The sequence below is a fragment of the Aythya fuligula genome, chromosome 5, assembly GCF_009819795.1.
Source record: "Aythya fuligula isolate bAytFul2 chromosome 5, bAytFul2.pri, whole genome shotgun sequence".
NCBI lineage: Eukaryota > Metazoa > Chordata > Aves > Anseriformes > Anatidae > Aythya > Aythya fuligula.
The window spans coordinates 53,500,654-53,518,795 of record NC_045563.1 but is presented as its reverse complement, the minus strand read 5'-3'; the positions used below and the strand labels follow the sequence as shown (position 1 = coordinate 53,518,795).

General features: G+C 36.5%; 1 protein-coding gene across 1 annotated transcript in view; it reads right to left on the bottom strand.

The window, feature by feature from the left end:
- Positions 1 to 7,208: 7,208 nt before the first annotated feature.
- MYBPC3 (myosin binding protein C3) overlaps positions 7,209 to 18,142 on the bottom strand; it is a 56,525-nt gene continuing 45,591 nt past the window's right edge. The window contains exons 29-33 of the mRNA XM_032188057.1: positions 15,666 to 15,861; positions 11,172 to 11,311; positions 10,462 to 10,621; positions 9,759 to 9,895; positions 7,209 to 7,442 (exon numbers count right to left, since the gene is read on the bottom strand). Of these exons, the coding sequence (XP_032043948.1) occupies positions 7,209 to 7,442; positions 9,759 to 9,895; positions 10,462 to 10,621; positions 11,172 to 11,311; positions 15,666 to 15,861 (867 nt within the window). The remainder of the gene's footprint in view (positions 7,443 to 9,758; positions 9,896 to 10,461; positions 10,622 to 11,171; positions 11,312 to 15,665; positions 15,862 to 18,142) is intronic.

The following is an 18,142-nucleotide window of genomic DNA, read 5'->3' as shown; positions in this document are numbered from 1 at the left end:
GTTACGCTAGTAATTCATCTTTTTTGTGATCATGCTTTCCTGGAATAGACCTGCTTTACTGGAGCAATTATCTGTCATTATGACAGATACGAAGCAAATGCAACCTTCATAAAGAATAATGAATATTATTCTTCATATATTCATAATGAATATAAAGTAAAAGTCAGGTGGTTTTCCATGGTGAGGGAAAAAAAGGAGGCACACTTACCACTTATTTTTTTCCAACATTTATGCATATAAATTTCCATAATTTTTCCCATCAACATGTTTTATATGGATTACTTTTTTTTTTTTTTTTTTTTTTGTATCATTCATCTTCTGTAATGTTGTCCCAATACAGAATTAAACCTGAAATGTGTTCATAGCTAGTTGGATAATTATCTGTGTTTTTGTGGCTACTTGTTGTCAACACTTCTGTCTGGCACAAGAAGCAGATGCTAGACTATTTTTTCCATATAAGGACCTCAAGAATGAAGCTGTTCTTATCTGTTTCTTTTAAACCTTCACCAGTTCAACCTGTTTTAAGATACATTACTTGTGCAGACTGCTGTATGGACCCTGCTCAAAGACAAGTGAAGGATATCTCGCCGTCAGCCTTTGTTGCCCTAATATAGAGTTCTGTGGTTGAGGGGCACTTGAAAGGTATCAGTAGGGCTATTTTTAATCTCAGCAGAGTGTTCTTAGAAAATTCATTTGTAAGGAGACAGGAATGGTTTTATTTCTAAACCTGCTCTAAGATGTGGTAGTGACAAAAGTCTCTCCTAAACATGTATAAGGATTTTATTTCAAAGAAACTCTATGATAAAGGCAACATAAATGACTTCTCTAGCTTCCAAAAACATCTTTTGCCATCTTATCAACATCTTATAGCTCTCATTTGAATGACCTTCGAATGATTAAGTTATAGAAACAAATGCTCGTGATTTAGTCTTTTCTTGTGTTTGTATTCATTTTATTCAATTAATATCTCCCTTGGAATAGCTAGCACAATAATCCTTTCTTAGAAAGAACGATACCTGCAGATGTGGTGTGCTGAAACCATCTTAAATTTTGCCTTGCCCTGCATAGAAAAGCTTTATTACAATAATTAATGGGAACCTCTTGACATTTCACTGTAATCTTCAATGAGTCAAATTTAATTTTTTAAAATAATTTCTTATAATAAGCTTAGGGAAAAAAAAAAAAAAAAAAAAAAAAAAAACAGTAAAGACTCCTGTTGCCTTTTGCAGAGTAGCAGTATTAAACACCAGCCAAGCTGGCAGCCCAGTTTGGTGGCTTTTTATTTATTTATTTATTTATTTATTTTTAATTGGTTAGAAACAGAAGTGCTGAGGTACTAATGGGCCAACTCCTGTACCTGTTCTTATTCATGCTGTTGGTGTGGTTCCAGAGAATGTTTATCCCTTCTTGTAGAGGGATCAGGAAGATACACTTGAGCCCAGTAAGGCACTTTATGCCATTTTAAATATTCTATTGGGATGGGATGAAATCTAGCAACCTTTACCTTCATCCTCCACACTCAATTTGCAATGATTTTGTTCAGACTTTACAAACCTAAGTAATATTCTCTCAGACCATGAGAGGCCTGCTGGAAACTTATTTAAAATCCATTTAAAATCACCATGTGAAAATCCATTTAAAATCACCATAAATCACACACACACCATGCTGTGTGTGTGATTTATGACAGGAGTGTAGTCACACTGAACCTGCTTTTGCTCCCCAAGCATGACAAAAACTAGGCTCTCTTCTGTCAAAAAAGCAACATTAAGGAAATATTCCCCATTCCTATGACAGAACTGATCTAATTTTAAGGTGATAAATCCACCTGGTAATCTTCTGATCTCAGTACAGTTGTGCGTACGTTTCTCTCTTTCCCTGTCATGTGTGCACGTTGGCATTTACATTGTGAAGTGCTGACTGCATTAAGGACATGAGAGATACTACTCATGAACTAAACATGTTTTTATTTGCAAAAAAAAACACACGATTTCCTTTAGTACTGCCACCTCAGCGTGAGGAAGGCAGCAGCACTTCTACGCTCAGCCTGCTTCGAGCTTCGGAAGGCAACGGGCGGGCCCCGGCCGCGGGCCCTGCGCCTCGCCTCAGCGCAGCGCGGGAAGGGAGAGGGCTGGTGCGCCGCCATTTCGCGGCGGCGGGACCGGCCCCGGCGGCGACGGATCGTGGAGATTTTCCCCCTTTCCCCTCCACGTACGTGTCCCCATGTCCTGATGGGGACAAACCAGGCTGCCCCGGGAGCGGGGTGGCTGCCACATGGGGCGGGAGTCCCCTGGCATCCCGCCGGTGGTGGTAAGAGAGCCCGGTCAGCCGTCCCCAGAAAGGCGCTGAGGGATACTTGTCAAAATGGGGTTCTGTCACTGCCCGACCGTCAGGTGCTAGCGTTTAAGGGAGAATTAAAATGCATTAAAAAAATCGCAGACATGAAGTTAAGCTTGTGAGTGGCCTGAAGAGGAACTCAGTTTTATAGTGTTTCAGTAAGATTTGGGTAGTGCTTTAAAATTGGATTAATTAGTAAGAAAATATGTGGTGTAGTCATAGAAGAGCCAAATCTTCATTGCTGAGAAGTTTACTCAATTTTAGAATTGCACTTGAAGGATTTATTTTATTTTATTTTATTTTATTTTATTTTATTTTATTTTATTTTATTTTATTTTATTTTATTTTATTTTATTTTATTTTATTTTTGTTTAGTTAAGTATGGTACACTTTGGATTTTGATTTTTTTTCTTTCTCCTGGATTTTATATGCTATTTTTCCTTTTATTGTACTTTTATGAAGCGATGGTCAGCCATTAACTTATTTTACTTTTATTTTTTCTCTTGTAGAATAACAGTCAAGATCTGCACTTGTAAAAACAAAAACAAAACAGATTGCACTTAAGAAAATGAGGAGTTCTGGTAAGGTTTGCTTGCATTGACGCTTTAATTTCATTTTATGGCTTCTGTAAAGGCTACTGAGCGAAACTTCCCTTGGCCAGGACAGTATTTCCTTATCAGATTTAGATGTAACATTTAGACAACAGCAGTTAGTAGATTTTTTTTTTTTTTTTTTTTTTTTTTAATTCTGTGGTCTTTGTTGATAATGTTTTTACACTTGGTTATACCTTGCTAATTTGCAAAAAATAAAAGGGGAAAAAAAAAGGAAATGCCTTCCTCAGCCCTTCTAACGGTACATAACAACTGAAGGTGTGAATATTTGCTATTACATTCAGAGACCATAATTCCATCTGATTTTGTAGCAGAGGAGATCCCCCACAAAAAAGTATTAATGAAAACCATAATTTGTCAAGTTGCCTTACAGGTGTGATAGGGAAAAATTGAAATACTTTTATTGTCCTTAACCAGCTACGTTTGGCAGAAACTGCTTGGTCTATGTAGCTTTAATTAGATTGGGATGAAAGTAATTTATATATTTATTAACAACATGAAGTTAATGATCAATTAATTAAATATGTAGGAAAGATCCGTAATAGAACAAATAAACTGAAATACTACGTGACTGGAAAAAAGTAATAAACACCCACAAATTTCTAAAGATTCTTCTAGAACTTTTGCTAGGAAGTTCTGATCTTGCATGCACAGCTTCTCCCTCTTCCAATTTTCACTGTGTGAGGAGTGACTTGAATTTTCATTTTTTAGGATTCACATTTTTAGAAATCATTTTTTTAAAATTAACTTGAGTGCACTACTTCTTTTGTAACTTTAGATTTGGACTTGTGTTTATTTATATGTGGTAGAATTTTGTATTTGAAGACCATTCAAACAAAATTTCATGAAAAATGATTGACATTTTGAAAGCATAAATTTGTAGTACACTTCTTTTCACGGTGGAAATAAATGTTCACTTGTGAAAATACTGCTCTTCCTAAAAGCATTATGCTCACGTTGAATAGCTAAAGATCAAGTGGAAAAATCAATTTTCGTAGTGACTTTTGATTCACTTTTGTACTCTTGCAATCTTGTACCCTATTACAGCATGAAAGTACTCTCTGTGTGAAACACCTTTCTGATAATAGAATGCATTTGGTATAGCACCTGATTCTCTTCAGGATAAACTGTCCTTTGTAATCTAAGCTCTTGCAATTCAGTCTCTGCTTTTCAATAGACAGATCCCACAGTTGTTGGGTTGATCCTTTAAGACCACTTAGCATTCTGCTGATAGGTAATAAAGTTATTTGTAATACAGAACACATCGCTGACTTTTACATGTGATATGTGTCTTATTTTTAAAATAATAGTGTTGCTTAGAAGAAGAAAGAACAAAACAGTGTAAACTCACTTGTTTTTTTTCCATCATTTTTATTTATTTGTCAAATAATAACAATGTATAGCAGAAAAATGTTGACCTTGTGCAAGTTAACTTTGGTTTCAGTAGACTATCTTTCTTTGTTCTGATACTGTAATAAAATAACCAAAATACACATCTAATTAAATAAGTGTTTTTATTATGAAGGCATAATTGCTTGTGTAGTGCAACTAACATGCTGTGTCAGACACACTTTTCCTTCTCTATTGGCATGTTGGAGGTAGGGGAGTAGTGTTACTTCTGTTCTTTGTGTTGTGTTTTCAAAAGCATAATGCTTCCTGGATTAATTTAATCTTCCCACTTTCTCTTGTACTGTGATTTCGTGAAAAAATACTTTCCAGCCAGAGACTACTGGAGATCCAGAAAAACCTCAACCCACAAATTCTATTCAAAATGGTAGGTGAGAAGATATACATACCATATATAGATAGACTTTCAAAAGCCTTCAGTAATAATTGATGACAGTAAGTTCATTGCATTTATTACATGCTTTTATATATATATATTTGTGCAAATAATCTTCCTCTACATCTTTCATCATTTCATTTGATGTACGAAATTATCTCTGTACATTATTGTGATATCTATTGTTTGCAGAAACATCAAATACCTAGAAGTCTATGCAGGTGTCTTTTCAAAAACTAGAAAAACAGTAGTGGGTAATAATCACAGAATTTATAGGTTGGAAGAGACCTCAAGATCATCAAATAATCTATTCTCTATATAAAGCACAACAGTAGCCTAACCCATAGATTTTCAAATGGTGTGTTTCAGACGTGGTTCTATAAAAGTCTGCTCAAGAGCGTAGAAGTGGGTACTTCAAGCATTACTGGTAAAAGCAGGAGGAATGAAAATTACTTTCTGTTGTGCAGAGATTGACATGACGAAAGGTGATTCAATATTAGAGATAATCCATTAGTATTTCATTATTCTGAGCTACTTGTTTCTTATGAAGCATCTCAGAAGTCTGAGGAAAAAAAAACGCAAAAGTGGGGAATTTATGCTAGTCTCAGACATTAGGAATTTGTTTCACTTGTAATTTTAGTACTTGTTTTTTCAGACATCTTATATATGTAATGGGAAAATTTTTTATCATTCTTTCCCTGACTATCTTCACATGCAAACAGGGACAGTGAAACTAAAATAGATATATGAAAGGAGGGAAAAATCGTCTGAAAATACGCTGAGTAAGCAGGGCACTGCAATACACCCCTACCTCCCAATACACATGTATCAAATCACTTTTAAGGTGATCAGGATTCTTTAGTGTAACTGAAATTATCCTTCATTAATTTCTTCATTTTTCTTGTCTTCAGATTCCACTCTGATGCTGAGACAGAATGGGAGAAAGGATTTAGTGTTGAATACACGAATCAACTAACTTATAGCACTTCCATTTTTAAAAAGTCTCAAAATAGATGCAGTGTAATTTTAACTATGATTAATGTGCAGAAATTGTTGATACTACTTAGCTCTATATTAATAAATAGCATGCCTTCTATATGGAGTGCTTATAATGAGTTAAGAAATAAAATAAAGTACTCTTAATCTTACGGATTTATACACAATGTACAGTGTATTGAAGATTGAGACCTGTGAAATACTGACTTCAAATCAAACAGTCTTGCAAGAATGTGATCACAGGATAATTATTAAAAGCAGACAGAAATCAGAATATGCACCCCCCCCTCAGACTATCAAAATTCCATGAATTCTATAACATGCATAACTAAAGATTGTTTAAAAATATATTTAACCAGACATCCATTGTTCCTGTATCCAGATGAATTATTCTGAGTCATACCTTGGCTTGCAGATGAATTTAGATTCAGAGTCTTACTGAGGTACTGGAAGATGAAGAAATATGTAAAATTATGTTACCAGACAGTAAAGGACGCAAATTTTAAATTGCTGAAGGGGAAATACGGAATTTTTGTCATGGTTGTTTTGATCTCTGCTGATACTAAGGAGATTTAATGTTGAAGCACGCTTCAGAAGATGATAAAAGTAAGTTTTGAGCCATGTCCACGATGTACAGTATTGCACTGAACAGAAGTACTTGTGGTAGCTGTTGTACTGAAAGTAGCGTACGTGACTCAAGAAGGTGCTACATATACATTAGGTAGGCTTTTCAGAGTTCTTAGACCAAGTTCATCAGAGCTGCATTGCTTGCTTCTAGGACCCAAATGAGCAAGGATATCAGGGTGTGCTGTGTGCTAATCCCTGATTTAGCGCTGAGTGAAATATCAAACCCTGTGTAGAAATATCTTCAGGCTTGCTGTACTGAAGACAGATCTCTGCCAGTGTCTGTTCTACAGGTCACTTTCACAACTTTTTCTGGTTTTGATGAACATTGAAAGTGTTGCCATATAAGTTTATATTGACAAATAGATACATTTGTAGTGGCTTTGCTGAAAATGTTTAGTCAATATCCTTTACAGTTGTGTAAACATGTGACATTTTTTCCTGTCCTTTTCGATAACAAATTATCAGTGTCCACCTGAAAATTGTTTGCGATGTAGCAGGTAGTATCTCTTACATGTGTCTAACAGCTAGTGACTGGAGTCATTGAAAGGAATTAAAAACTTTCAAGCGCAAAGTATATGTATACCTCAAAGGATTACCTGTGTTACGTTACTCACAATTCTGTGTTTTAGGTAGACCTCTGTTCCAGTGGTAATTACCTTCTTTAGCAATACCAAGTCAGACACACGTTATCTACCTTAATTTCTATATTACCTAGCAAGTAATCTGATTCTGTTGTAACAGCTTAACATGAAAAATACAACCTTGCTTTTCTGTGTAGTTAGCAGATGGAAATAAAGAAAAAAAGTGTTAGATAAAGGGGAATATATATATTTTTTAGATGCCCATTATTGTTGTTACTTCACTGCAGTATTAGTGTTATGCATAATGCTCATGTGATTACCTCTGACATCCAGTTTGCACTCTATTTCAGCTTCACCACACTCATTAACAGCTTTACAGGTGTAAAAGCCACCATCAAATGGAGTGGGTTTCCGGATCTCCAGGGTCAACACACCCTGTTTACTGAACATGCGGTATTTGGCGTCCCCAGAGAGATCCACTTTGTTTTTGTACCAGTATATCTTCGGCTGAAGAACACACAAGAAAAAAATTAAAATAGCAGAAAATGAAAGACTTATGGTATAGCAACTTTAATTTAGCCACAAAAGGTCTATGCGTTACGAGGACTGTATATTACATGGCAATGTTAATTATTTTTCAAGGAAATTTCAAGGAATTATCTTCTGAATGAGCAATATTCTGCTCATTCAGACTCATGCAACTAACGATCCAAGTGTTCAGTATTTTCTTTAACTCTCTAATAACATGTAGAACATGTAGCTCTGTACCCTATCTTATTGCAATTTTTATAACCCTTCACTAGCTACAAATTCATTCCTTCAGGGATTATTTTATTATGCATATTAAAATATATTTGAATGCTTCAGGTATCTTACATAACGAGAACTTAACTGCATAGACTATCAGAGCACAATTGTTAGAATGTGTCCAATTTGGGATGCCTTGGTTTGCTCTGTGAAAAGGTTTTCCAAGTCATTTAGCACACCATTAGCAATTTTAGCGTTCAAAATTTTATTTAAAGATATTAGTTGTTTTTTTAATTATTATTTTTCCCTGACTCAAATGTTTTTCATCCTTTTCTATACCATTTCTATCTTTCTGGGCATATGTCTTTTATTTCAGCACTGCTAGCAGGGCACAAATCTATCTGCTGAAGTGGTGACTGTCATGCCATACAGGTCATACTGTGCCATACAGATACAGGTAGACTTAATCTGCACTCAAGATTGGAAAGGTCTACCAACATAAGCTACTCTGTGAAAATGTCCTACTAATGAGTTTTATGTTAGGTACAGAGGTTTTTTTTTGTTATGGTTAATTTGGGCAATGCAAATACAAAAATGTATCTGGAAAAGCTGCTTCAAGACTATGAGCTATGAAGGATGAGGACTATTTGTATTTTGGGCTAGTGTGGCAAGAAGAGTTAGCAACCTTATGTTTAAAAGCCTCAGAGTACTGTACTGAACAGCTGTAAAACATGAAGTTTTTCTTACAATCTTACTTAAAACTATGCAGACGTAATGAAGTGCATATAGGCAATCAAACAGGTCAGCTAAGCAAGAGGGAACATCATTCCTAACGCTGTAATTTCATGATTAATCTAAGAAAAGGCAGCTACTGGAAGATGGATTTTGCCCATACTTGCTCACGTTTCTTCTTCTATACTGTTTTTGTTATTTTGCAGCTATTTATGTGGCTGTGCTTTTTTATATTTGATTTTTGTCTGGAGCTCCTTCATCCAGTGAACTGAGCAAATGATTGTGTTAATCTTTTTTTTCTTTTTTTTTTTCCTAAGTTAAATTGAACAAGCTGCGATCTTACATGTTTTGCTGTATAGCTGTGAAATCCTTGTGCTGGAGGAAGGGAGAGGAGGTGGAAATAAGCAACCATAAGGGGGAAGGAAAAGTGCACTGCATTTTTTGTTATTTAGATTTATGACAAGATTATGTCATAATACGGTAAATTCCTTCACTGCAGACGAAAAGTCTATTTCCCGTTTTTGAGAAACCTAAATTTAGCACCTAGCTCATACAGTGCTTACTGCTTGTTGCTGACTCTAACAAACAAAAAGTACATCTTTCTGTGCCGTCTGCAGAGGTTTCAACAGATATGAGTGAGAAAATATTCCTCTGAGATTCAAAACAAAAGCAAAAAAACAAAAAGGACCCCTCTCCCTCCCCTCACCCCCCCCAAAAAAAACACTTTACACCTCCTGGGTAATTTTACAAAATAACTCATCAGACTCTCAAAACGTGATGTGGGTGTATTGATACAACAGGAAAACTGGTGATCCTCTGCATTACTTAGGTTAATAGGACAGTGTTACATTAACTGCTGTTTTCTTGAAAGACTAGAGAGAAAAAATATATACGTTGTGGCAAGATGCATACATACATACATATATATATTTTTTTTTTTTATCATCCTTAGAGAGTAGATTTTATATACATACTGTAAATGGCAGGCTTAGCATAAGCTGTGACTCCTTCTCTGTCTTTTCCTCTGTCTCCCTTGGTGTGTTGCCCCCCCTACTTGTTCTTCCCATTCTGCCTGTATTGCCCTCTCTAGCTCACTGTGTTTGGTGAACTCGTTGAGAGAAAACAGATGATAACCGAAGAAGAAGATATAAAGATACTCCTGTGGAGCATTCCCCTGTTCTGGTTCTGCACACAACCACACAAATGCTATCTCTAGGGGTGATAATTCAGGGACATTTACATTTTCTTAATATAGTTACTTTAACTATGCTAACTGGCATGAAATCCAAAAGCAGCTTCTTAGCCTGGTGAAACAATATCAGTGACAGTTGATGTATCTTGTACCTTGGGGATTCCTCTCACAGCACAGCTGAGCGTGGTGTTGTATCCTGCAATCACAGACCGGTTTACTAAAGGATGAGTGAATTTAGGAGGTTCAGAGAAGTCATGTTCTTTGTAACAAGGCGGCTTGTAAGTGGTGCCTGCAATTCAAAGAAACAGAATAGTAAGAACTGTGTTTGCAGTTCTGATGACTTCTGTACCACCCAGTTGCCTTTTTTATTTGCCTGTTTGATTTAGGGAAGCCTGAAAGCTCTGACATTAGTGATGTAATAAATCTTTAAATGTAGTTAACTTTAAGTACATTTAATGCTTTAGTTAAAATAAAAGGTTCTGGCTATGATTGGATTTCTGCTTTTGTTAAAAATGTGAAAACCATGACTGCAGGGGGAAGTCTTCACCACAGAGATCTTGCACTTTTAACCCTAGAATGCAAGTATAATCTCCTAGTTGAATTATATTCTTAAAATAATATAGTTTAAGAAGACAGCGTGTTTAAATATTTTTTAAGAGATGTTCATGTTAGTACAGAAACCCTACCTGGTCAGGGTTGTTGATGCCAAAATACCTCATACGTGCTAGCTACTAAGTAATGAAAACACTTCTGGTAGTGCATCTAGTAACATTGTATTTTCCATTTAGTAATAGAATCAGAGAATCTTTGCTTTTAAAAGCTTTTACAATCTTTGTTTTGAATAATAAATATTACCTGTTTTTTGGATATAGGCAGGATTTTTAGTGGTTGCAGCAGTTTCACTCAATCCACACAAATTTTCACTGAAGACTCGAAAAAAATACTCATTTCCCATAATGAGTTCTGACACTACACAGTTTGTGCGACGGTAGTGATCAAAAACGGTATACCATTCCTGTAACGAGACCACACGGTTTAGAAAGATGTTATAAGAGGTGAAGACATGCTATGGAGAGATCCTTCTTACTGCAAGGAAACGATGGGTAGACAGGTATTTAACAGTAGTTTGGGAAATGAACACTGTGTTCCTTCCTGCTCATCTGTTTTCTGGCTGATGTGGTAGTTGTATAAATACCTGCATTTTGAGGAAAAAAAAACAAACAACCTCTTTACATTTCAACTCTACTCATTTGGGGAACTTGATGCAAAGTGTCTCCTCAGGCCATGACAACTTGATGGGGCCTTCCCTGAGAAGAGACATTTTCCACTTTCACTGACATACAGGACTGCCAGCAGCTGAGTTTCTTCCTCCCCTTCAGTTTCTCCCTGCATTTGTCAAAAATATAATTAAAGGCAAAAAGTATAATTCCACCTTCTAAACAGAGTTATCTGTCCCTTCTAAAGAAGGGTCATGAATTTAGCAGTTTTCCTTCAATCTCTGTGTTCCCAGAGTAAGCAGTTGTTTAAACTCTGAAGAATTTCATGGACTTGGTGCAATTTCTTACCATTGTCTTTTTGTCAGCTTTCTGGACTGTGTAGCCCAAGATCTGTGCATTGCCATCATCTTGTGGGGGTGTCCACTCCAGGGCAACATTAAATCCCCAAACATCTGTAAGCTTTATATTCTGAGGAGGGCCAGGCTTGTCTGCAGAGGAGACATAAACAAACCTTTGCTTCTGGTTCAAGAACGGACAGTGTTGTCATTTCCTTTCATGCAGGGGAAAAATAGAACTGGAGAGCAATCTGTAATTGTTCCTTAGCAATACACTTCATTTATGTGAAGTTGAAACTGTAATCTGCTAAAGTGGGAAGTTTTCAAATGTCCTTCTTACTAGTATTCTAGGAGGTCTGAAGCATGCTGAGAAATGTATAGACAACACAGTGGACATAGGAATGAGACAAACTCTTTATAACAATAGAAAAAGAAGTTTGTGGTGTTTGGATGGGCGTGATCACTCTCTTTACTACAGTTTTATTACTTGTTTTTTAACCTAAAAGTGCAATTTAGTGGTCATCTAGGTTCACTGAGAGTAGTAACAACAAAAGACCCGGGTGTATATTCCTCTTAACAAAGGAAGGGCAGTCATTTGGGACTGTCTGGACAATTTGTTTGTGACTTTTGATTGGAAAACAGATAGCATTAAAAAAGAACAGGTCTACATTATGTTTGGAGAAATAAAACTGCAAGCCTTGTGTCTTGCCCAGCTTTTAAATGACCTTTTCTGAGCCATCACTGAAAGCTAGATGAAAGGCCTTAAAATCCTTAAGATTCACCAACTGATGTTTTGGAGTTGATCATAGCATTTAGGGGCAATAAACAGATACCCTTTTTGAAAGAAAGTGCTCTGTTGCTGTGTACTACTGATGAGGCACTGCATGAACAATACAAGAGAACCTGTTGAGAAATGGCAGAATGACTGTCCTAGATATTCTTTTCCTTATAAAATTGCTACTAATTTGTTTTTGTTCTTCCCCAGAGATGTGCAGCTGAGGGGTCTTACCAGACTAAACACTGCCACCATTAATATTATGCCTGCCTGCTCGCTGGCAATTCCTGTGTGAAGCTGGGGGAATGCTGTGGTATGCAGGCAGGTCTCCTGACACTGTCAGATTGAGAAGAATGCTCACCTCTGCTCATTTCTGTCAGCAGTCACTGTGGCTGTCACCTCTGTTTCCCAAAGCTGCAGAGGGAGAGGGTTCCAGACAACTTGCTGGCAAGCTAAGTAGGGTGAAGTGGTTTCAACAAAGAGAAGTGTTTAGAATATTGAATCTAGTCCTGTACTGACAATATCTGTCTGTCTTCTGGGGGTTTCATGCAGGTAAGACTGCTAGACTTGTTTAATAGCAGCACATAATGTAAGATTTTCTGAAGAAAATACGTTAAAACTCTCTTTGGTGTGATTACCAGTGGCTCTCTATACCTTTTTGAAATCCATATACTAGAGCGTTGTCATGCGTATTTTAAAATTAACAAGGAAAGCAAAACAAAGCTTTCTGAAGAAATGTGCTTGGCAGGATTTTGATGCTGGGATGAAAGCCAGGATGATAGCTTGTACCTAAGATAAAACTTGACAACCTTCTGGTCAAGTTTTAGAATGCGTTGAGAATCTGTTAATATCATTTAATTTTTCTGCACAGCAGAATTTTTAGTTTACTCATAGGACACAGCACAAAGAAAAGAAATGGGATACTAATAAAAACTGTCATCTAGTTCTAGTCAGATATCCTTTAATATAACTTATTAAAGAGATGCAATTTTATGTAACACTGCTAAAATCCAGAATTTTCCTAACCCTTGAACTACTTCATTAACTCCAAATTCCTCCTTACTGTCCCCGTAGTGAACTTTTCATGCATGTGAATTCCTGATGGTGAAGGACCACTGTAAGTGGTTTGAGGTCCGTGATGTTTAAATTCTCTGCAGATGCCTTTAAGCTAGTTCTCTGGTGGCAACAGTTGCAGGGAACTCAACCGGGTGATCTTTTCCAATCCTACACACTATAATAATCCTGCAACCTATAAACAAGGACAGCTATGGAGTACCACAGCAGGTATTGAAGTTCTTGTTTCATACATAAAAATAATTTCTGAACTGAAATTAAATCTGCAATAACATGTCTTCTGTGTGGAATATAACTCATTTTGAAAGAAGGAACTCTGACTGTTAGAAATCTGACACAAGCAGACTAACATGTTGCTATCATTGGATTGGTTTGAAAACCAATGGAGAGGGAACCTGGCAACAAAAAACTGTACTATTTTGAAGGGTCTGCTAACCTCTTTAACCTGTATAAAAAGTTCATAAGATTCTCACAAAAACTGTTGTATGCACTTTGCCACAAGTATGCCTCGTCAGTTGGTCTGATTTTTTTCAGAAGACAGTCAAAAATCTAGGTGTGGGTTGACACCAAGCCATAACTCCATCAGCTATGCTGTTGAACCCTTCTACTTGGATGTATTACATCCCAAGTAATGTGACCAAAATGGTCCCACTGGTAGCAGGGAATATATATGTATTTTTTTTCTGTAGAAGTGGAAAGTTCATGGTGGGATTTTTGGATCCGTGTTACCTGATACTGCTGATTTTGACTATACTGCCTAAGAGACAGGACACGAATCAGCTTTGGAGTCCTTGAAGAGTTTCCAAATCCTTTCACAATTTGTACTGTTAATGAGCACGCAAATCTGCTTCTTTGTCTGAAGAGATGTCCAGACTAATTGATTTTCTGACCCATCTTTTTAATATGTATGCACAATTGTTATGAACAATATATCATAGCATAAGCAGTACTTACACTACTATATCTGGCTTTTTCGTTGTGTATCAGTGCTTGTTAGCTTGCCTGCTAATGACATTTCTTTCTAATAACTAGTAAAAGAGCAACCTCTCAAAGAAGTACAGAATGCTGTATCTGTTAAGATACGTGGAAATAAATAGAATAATGCTATAATAATTTTCTTTTTTCCCTTCTTTTTAGGACCATTCGCATTTATACCAATTATGTTTAGGCAATCTGTTTTAATTTGGATGTGTTAGTTCTCCTTTTTGGTATGCTAAGCTGTTGCTCACAATTGCAGGGTCTACTGGGGAGATGATTATTAGGCTTGGATGGTATTGTGAAAAAGTGAGCGACAGCTAGGGATAATTCTGGATATCTGAATGAAAACTGTCTCTTCTTCCTGTAGCTAAGCTGTAAATTAATCAAGGCCAAGAAACTGACAAATGATCAAAGGAATGCAATTACAGATTGCTTTTAATTTAATTCCATAAAGAAGGATATGTAAAACAGTAATAATCTAGTCTTTGACTGTTAATAGGTGAACTGTTACTTTCTGTGTCAAAGCATGACATAATTTTCTTTTCACTGACACGTTTTGGAATCAAAGACTGTAATTAGCTGTAATCCTTTTTGTCTTCTTCCAAACTGCTAAGTATTGAAGCCAACTAGCTTCAAGCATGGAATTAAATAAGGAACATAGAATGCATTGCTCTTGTTCCATTTATTGTTCTCTTCCTTTCTTTAGTTTACACTAATCTGTCAGAGAAAAAGTTGCTGCCTTCTGTGTTGCTTAACTGCTACCAACTTCAAGTGGAGCCCTCTTTCTTTTTCTTCCCTGTTTCTGAGGAGGGAATGGTAACCTGCATTGTCAAAGGAACAACATTGCCTATGACAATGTGGAAATGTATCTGATCTTATCTCGAATCACACTTATAAAAAAAAATCTTGATCTATTTCTAGATGTGTATCTTCATTCTGTAGAAATCAATTATTCTGATTTGAAGTTAAGAATTTTGGATACTATGTATGAATATCTATGTGGGTATGAAAAATGGTAACTGCAGCAAGCAAAGTGTTATAATGTAATAATAGATGGATGTTATGACTTTAGCTATTTGTTAATTATTGTCAAGTTGTCCTACTGTTATAACCCTCCACAGTATCTGGCTAGTTTTACAAGTATTCTTTCTGCTAACTTACCTACAGATGCATCTACACAACAGATTTTTGTTTTAAAGGGTTGCTTACACAACACAAATGAGTAGCATGGAAAAGGTGATTAAATGATTTTTTGTGGTCTTTCTCTTACAAAACTGTGGATGTCAGATGCGATTTTCAGAAGAGAGACTCGAACTGAACCAAACCAGGTAGTTGTACATGCGCTTAAATTGTGAAATTCCTTACAAAAGCATATTTGGATTCTGAAACTAGGCACAGATTCAAAAGCTGACTGGCTAAAATCATGTAAGAAAATTTCCCTGAGGAGCTCTTGGAGATAATCCTCCCTCAGGCAGGAAGTCTCTAGGACACAGATCATTCCAAGCTGGAAAAATGTAGGAAAACCAAGTGACATGCTGGCTGTGCTCTGAGCTTTGTTGCAGCCACCTGCTGTCAACCACTGTTAGAGAAGGGGTCCTGAGGTAGACGGCTCTTTGGATTGCACCAGTATGGCAACTAATTTGTATGATATGCTTAATTCTGGTGATGTCATGTGCTTACCTATGATTTGTATTGTTATTGCAACTTTATCCGTCATGTTTTCTATTTGAAGAGTGATTTCATACGCTCCTGAGTGGTGAAGCTCTGCCTTTCTGATGAAAAGGATTGTGTCCGTGTTGCTGTTCCGAATGCCCACATCTTTGGCGTCTAGACTTTGACCATCTTTTGTCCACGTTATTTTGGGTCTAGGTTTCCCCTGAAGAGAAAAAAGGATATTTTTAGACTATAATAGGTTGTCATTTTTCACTTTTCTGTTTTTTAGTGTTCTGTAAGTTTAGGAAGCCTAACTTAATATGCAAAGCTGAGATACTAGAGTCTCTAAACACTTTCTAGTTTCTGTTTTCTTGCATACAAATATCTGCTCTCATCTGTGGGGTTTAGTGACACAGTGACCTGAGGATGCCACGTATTTAGAGAGGAGATTGAAAATCATATTGAGAGCACACCCAGAAAAAAAAATAATACTTGTGCTGGTTTTTGTATTCTTTCCTAGGCATCTCTGAAGCCAACAGTTGATCTGTCTCACCCTGATGATTGTTAAGGAATGGAAGTCTTTAATATTTGAGGAGTTAATTAGTTGTTTGCTCCTTTCCTCACTCTTCCATAAAACATTTGATTCTTTATCCCCTGGCATTTTCAATATCTTTCAAAACATTGCTATAATTTTGAAGTCTTGTGGTGTGAAACTTACCGTATAATTGCGTAGCAAAGTTCTTTTTCTGGCTGTCAGTATAGACAGACAGTGTTGCCATACCTATGAAAGATGGTGTTGTGTAATCAGACAGCTATCTGTGGTTTACAGCACTGTCAGTCAGCCACTTCTGGGAAAACTGGTAGATAGTAGTCAGTTCTTCTAAAGTTTTGAGTGCTACTTCTGTAGTATGTTTCCACAACAAGAATCCCAATAAAACAGAAATGGGGCATAGGGTATTTATTAACTGTATTTATGGCCAATCTAGGAGAAAATATTTATATATATATATATATATAAAATATATATTTTTTTAATTTTTTTTTGCCAGATTGGCATGGTGAAATGGTGCAGCACAGGGCTACAAATACCAGAAGTAGCTCAAATGGTTGGGGAGAGAAAGTGAGACCATCCAAGCAAGCAGTTGGATCAGGTTAGGCTGCCCTGTAACTGAAGCCCAAAGCACTGAGGTTAGGACATGTATTTGTCACGATCTCTAGAAAACAAGAAGAGAAAGCACCTTTAGAAGTCTCTTCAGTTCACTGGGTGCTTGGAACATACTTTGAAAGACTGTGTCTTTAAAAATAAATCCATTTGTTTTGCTGCTGCCCCTTTGTTCTAGGCTTGTCTGCTACTTGCTCAGAAAGACTTTGCGACATCATTTCATGTTTCAGTAGTATTAGGAAAAAAAACACACCCTTCTTTCATATGAAATAAAAAAACAAAACAAGCCAAAACCAGAGATCTGTCCAAAATCGCACTTGAAGGGATTCTAAACCACCTACAAAATGCTGTTCCTTAATGGACAGTCTCTTCTCTGGAGTCTGAATCACCTGATGCTGTATCGTGATTCATTTTGCATCGGGGTTAATAGTAAACCTTGAATGGTTTTTGATCTTCCGTTTTCCCCATTTACTAACTGGTTTTCTTGCTGTTTTCTGTCAGGGATTATATTTCCATCTGGCCTGTAGCTCTGAAATATTAGGTGTAAGGCTGTTCTGTCCTGTTCTGGTGTACCTTTACCCTTCACTTAGAACACTCTTAAAAAAAAACTGTGAGGTGGCTTCTCTTCTTCAGCTGGTAGCTATAGTAGAAATTCTTGACCAATGAAAAGGAAATGTCTGTTTGTTTTCCTAGCCATATCTGATTATTGGTGACACTGACAAGTAATTTATTTTAGGTTCAGCATATACTTTAAAATGATATGAGGAATCTTTTTAACTCATTGACTAGGAGAATGCTTTCAAAGTAGAAAGTCTACTTACAGTGGTATAACTATATGAAAGAGAGGGTTTTTGTTTGTTTAAATTTCTAATTTGATAAATACTTGGCAATATCTCAGACCGATTACAAGATCGAATAGTTCTTGATTGATATTATAAGGAGAACAGAGGATCTGGCACTAAATTTCTCGGTAAAAATGGTCATGAGAAATGATAACATTACGAAGTATCCTTTTTCATTATTTTATTGTAAGAAATGTATTGCCTGTAAATCGAGCTGTGCAACTGCTGTTGCTCTAGTGTGGTTGATCAGATGCTTTCATTATAGGTCTTTTTGAGGTGCTGTGAGTGGCAATGAAAGATTACAAGTGTTCACAGTGTTGGTTTTCATACAGTCTTATATTTATAGGCTGTGAGAAGCATAAACAGATAGAAAGCACGTTCCTAATACACATCACAGAGGATTAGATTTCTGTAATGTGTAATAGGTAACATGAGAGAGAGCAGCGAGTGACAGAGTTGGTAAATAGCACACCAAAGTATCCTCAGGGAGTTTACTGTAA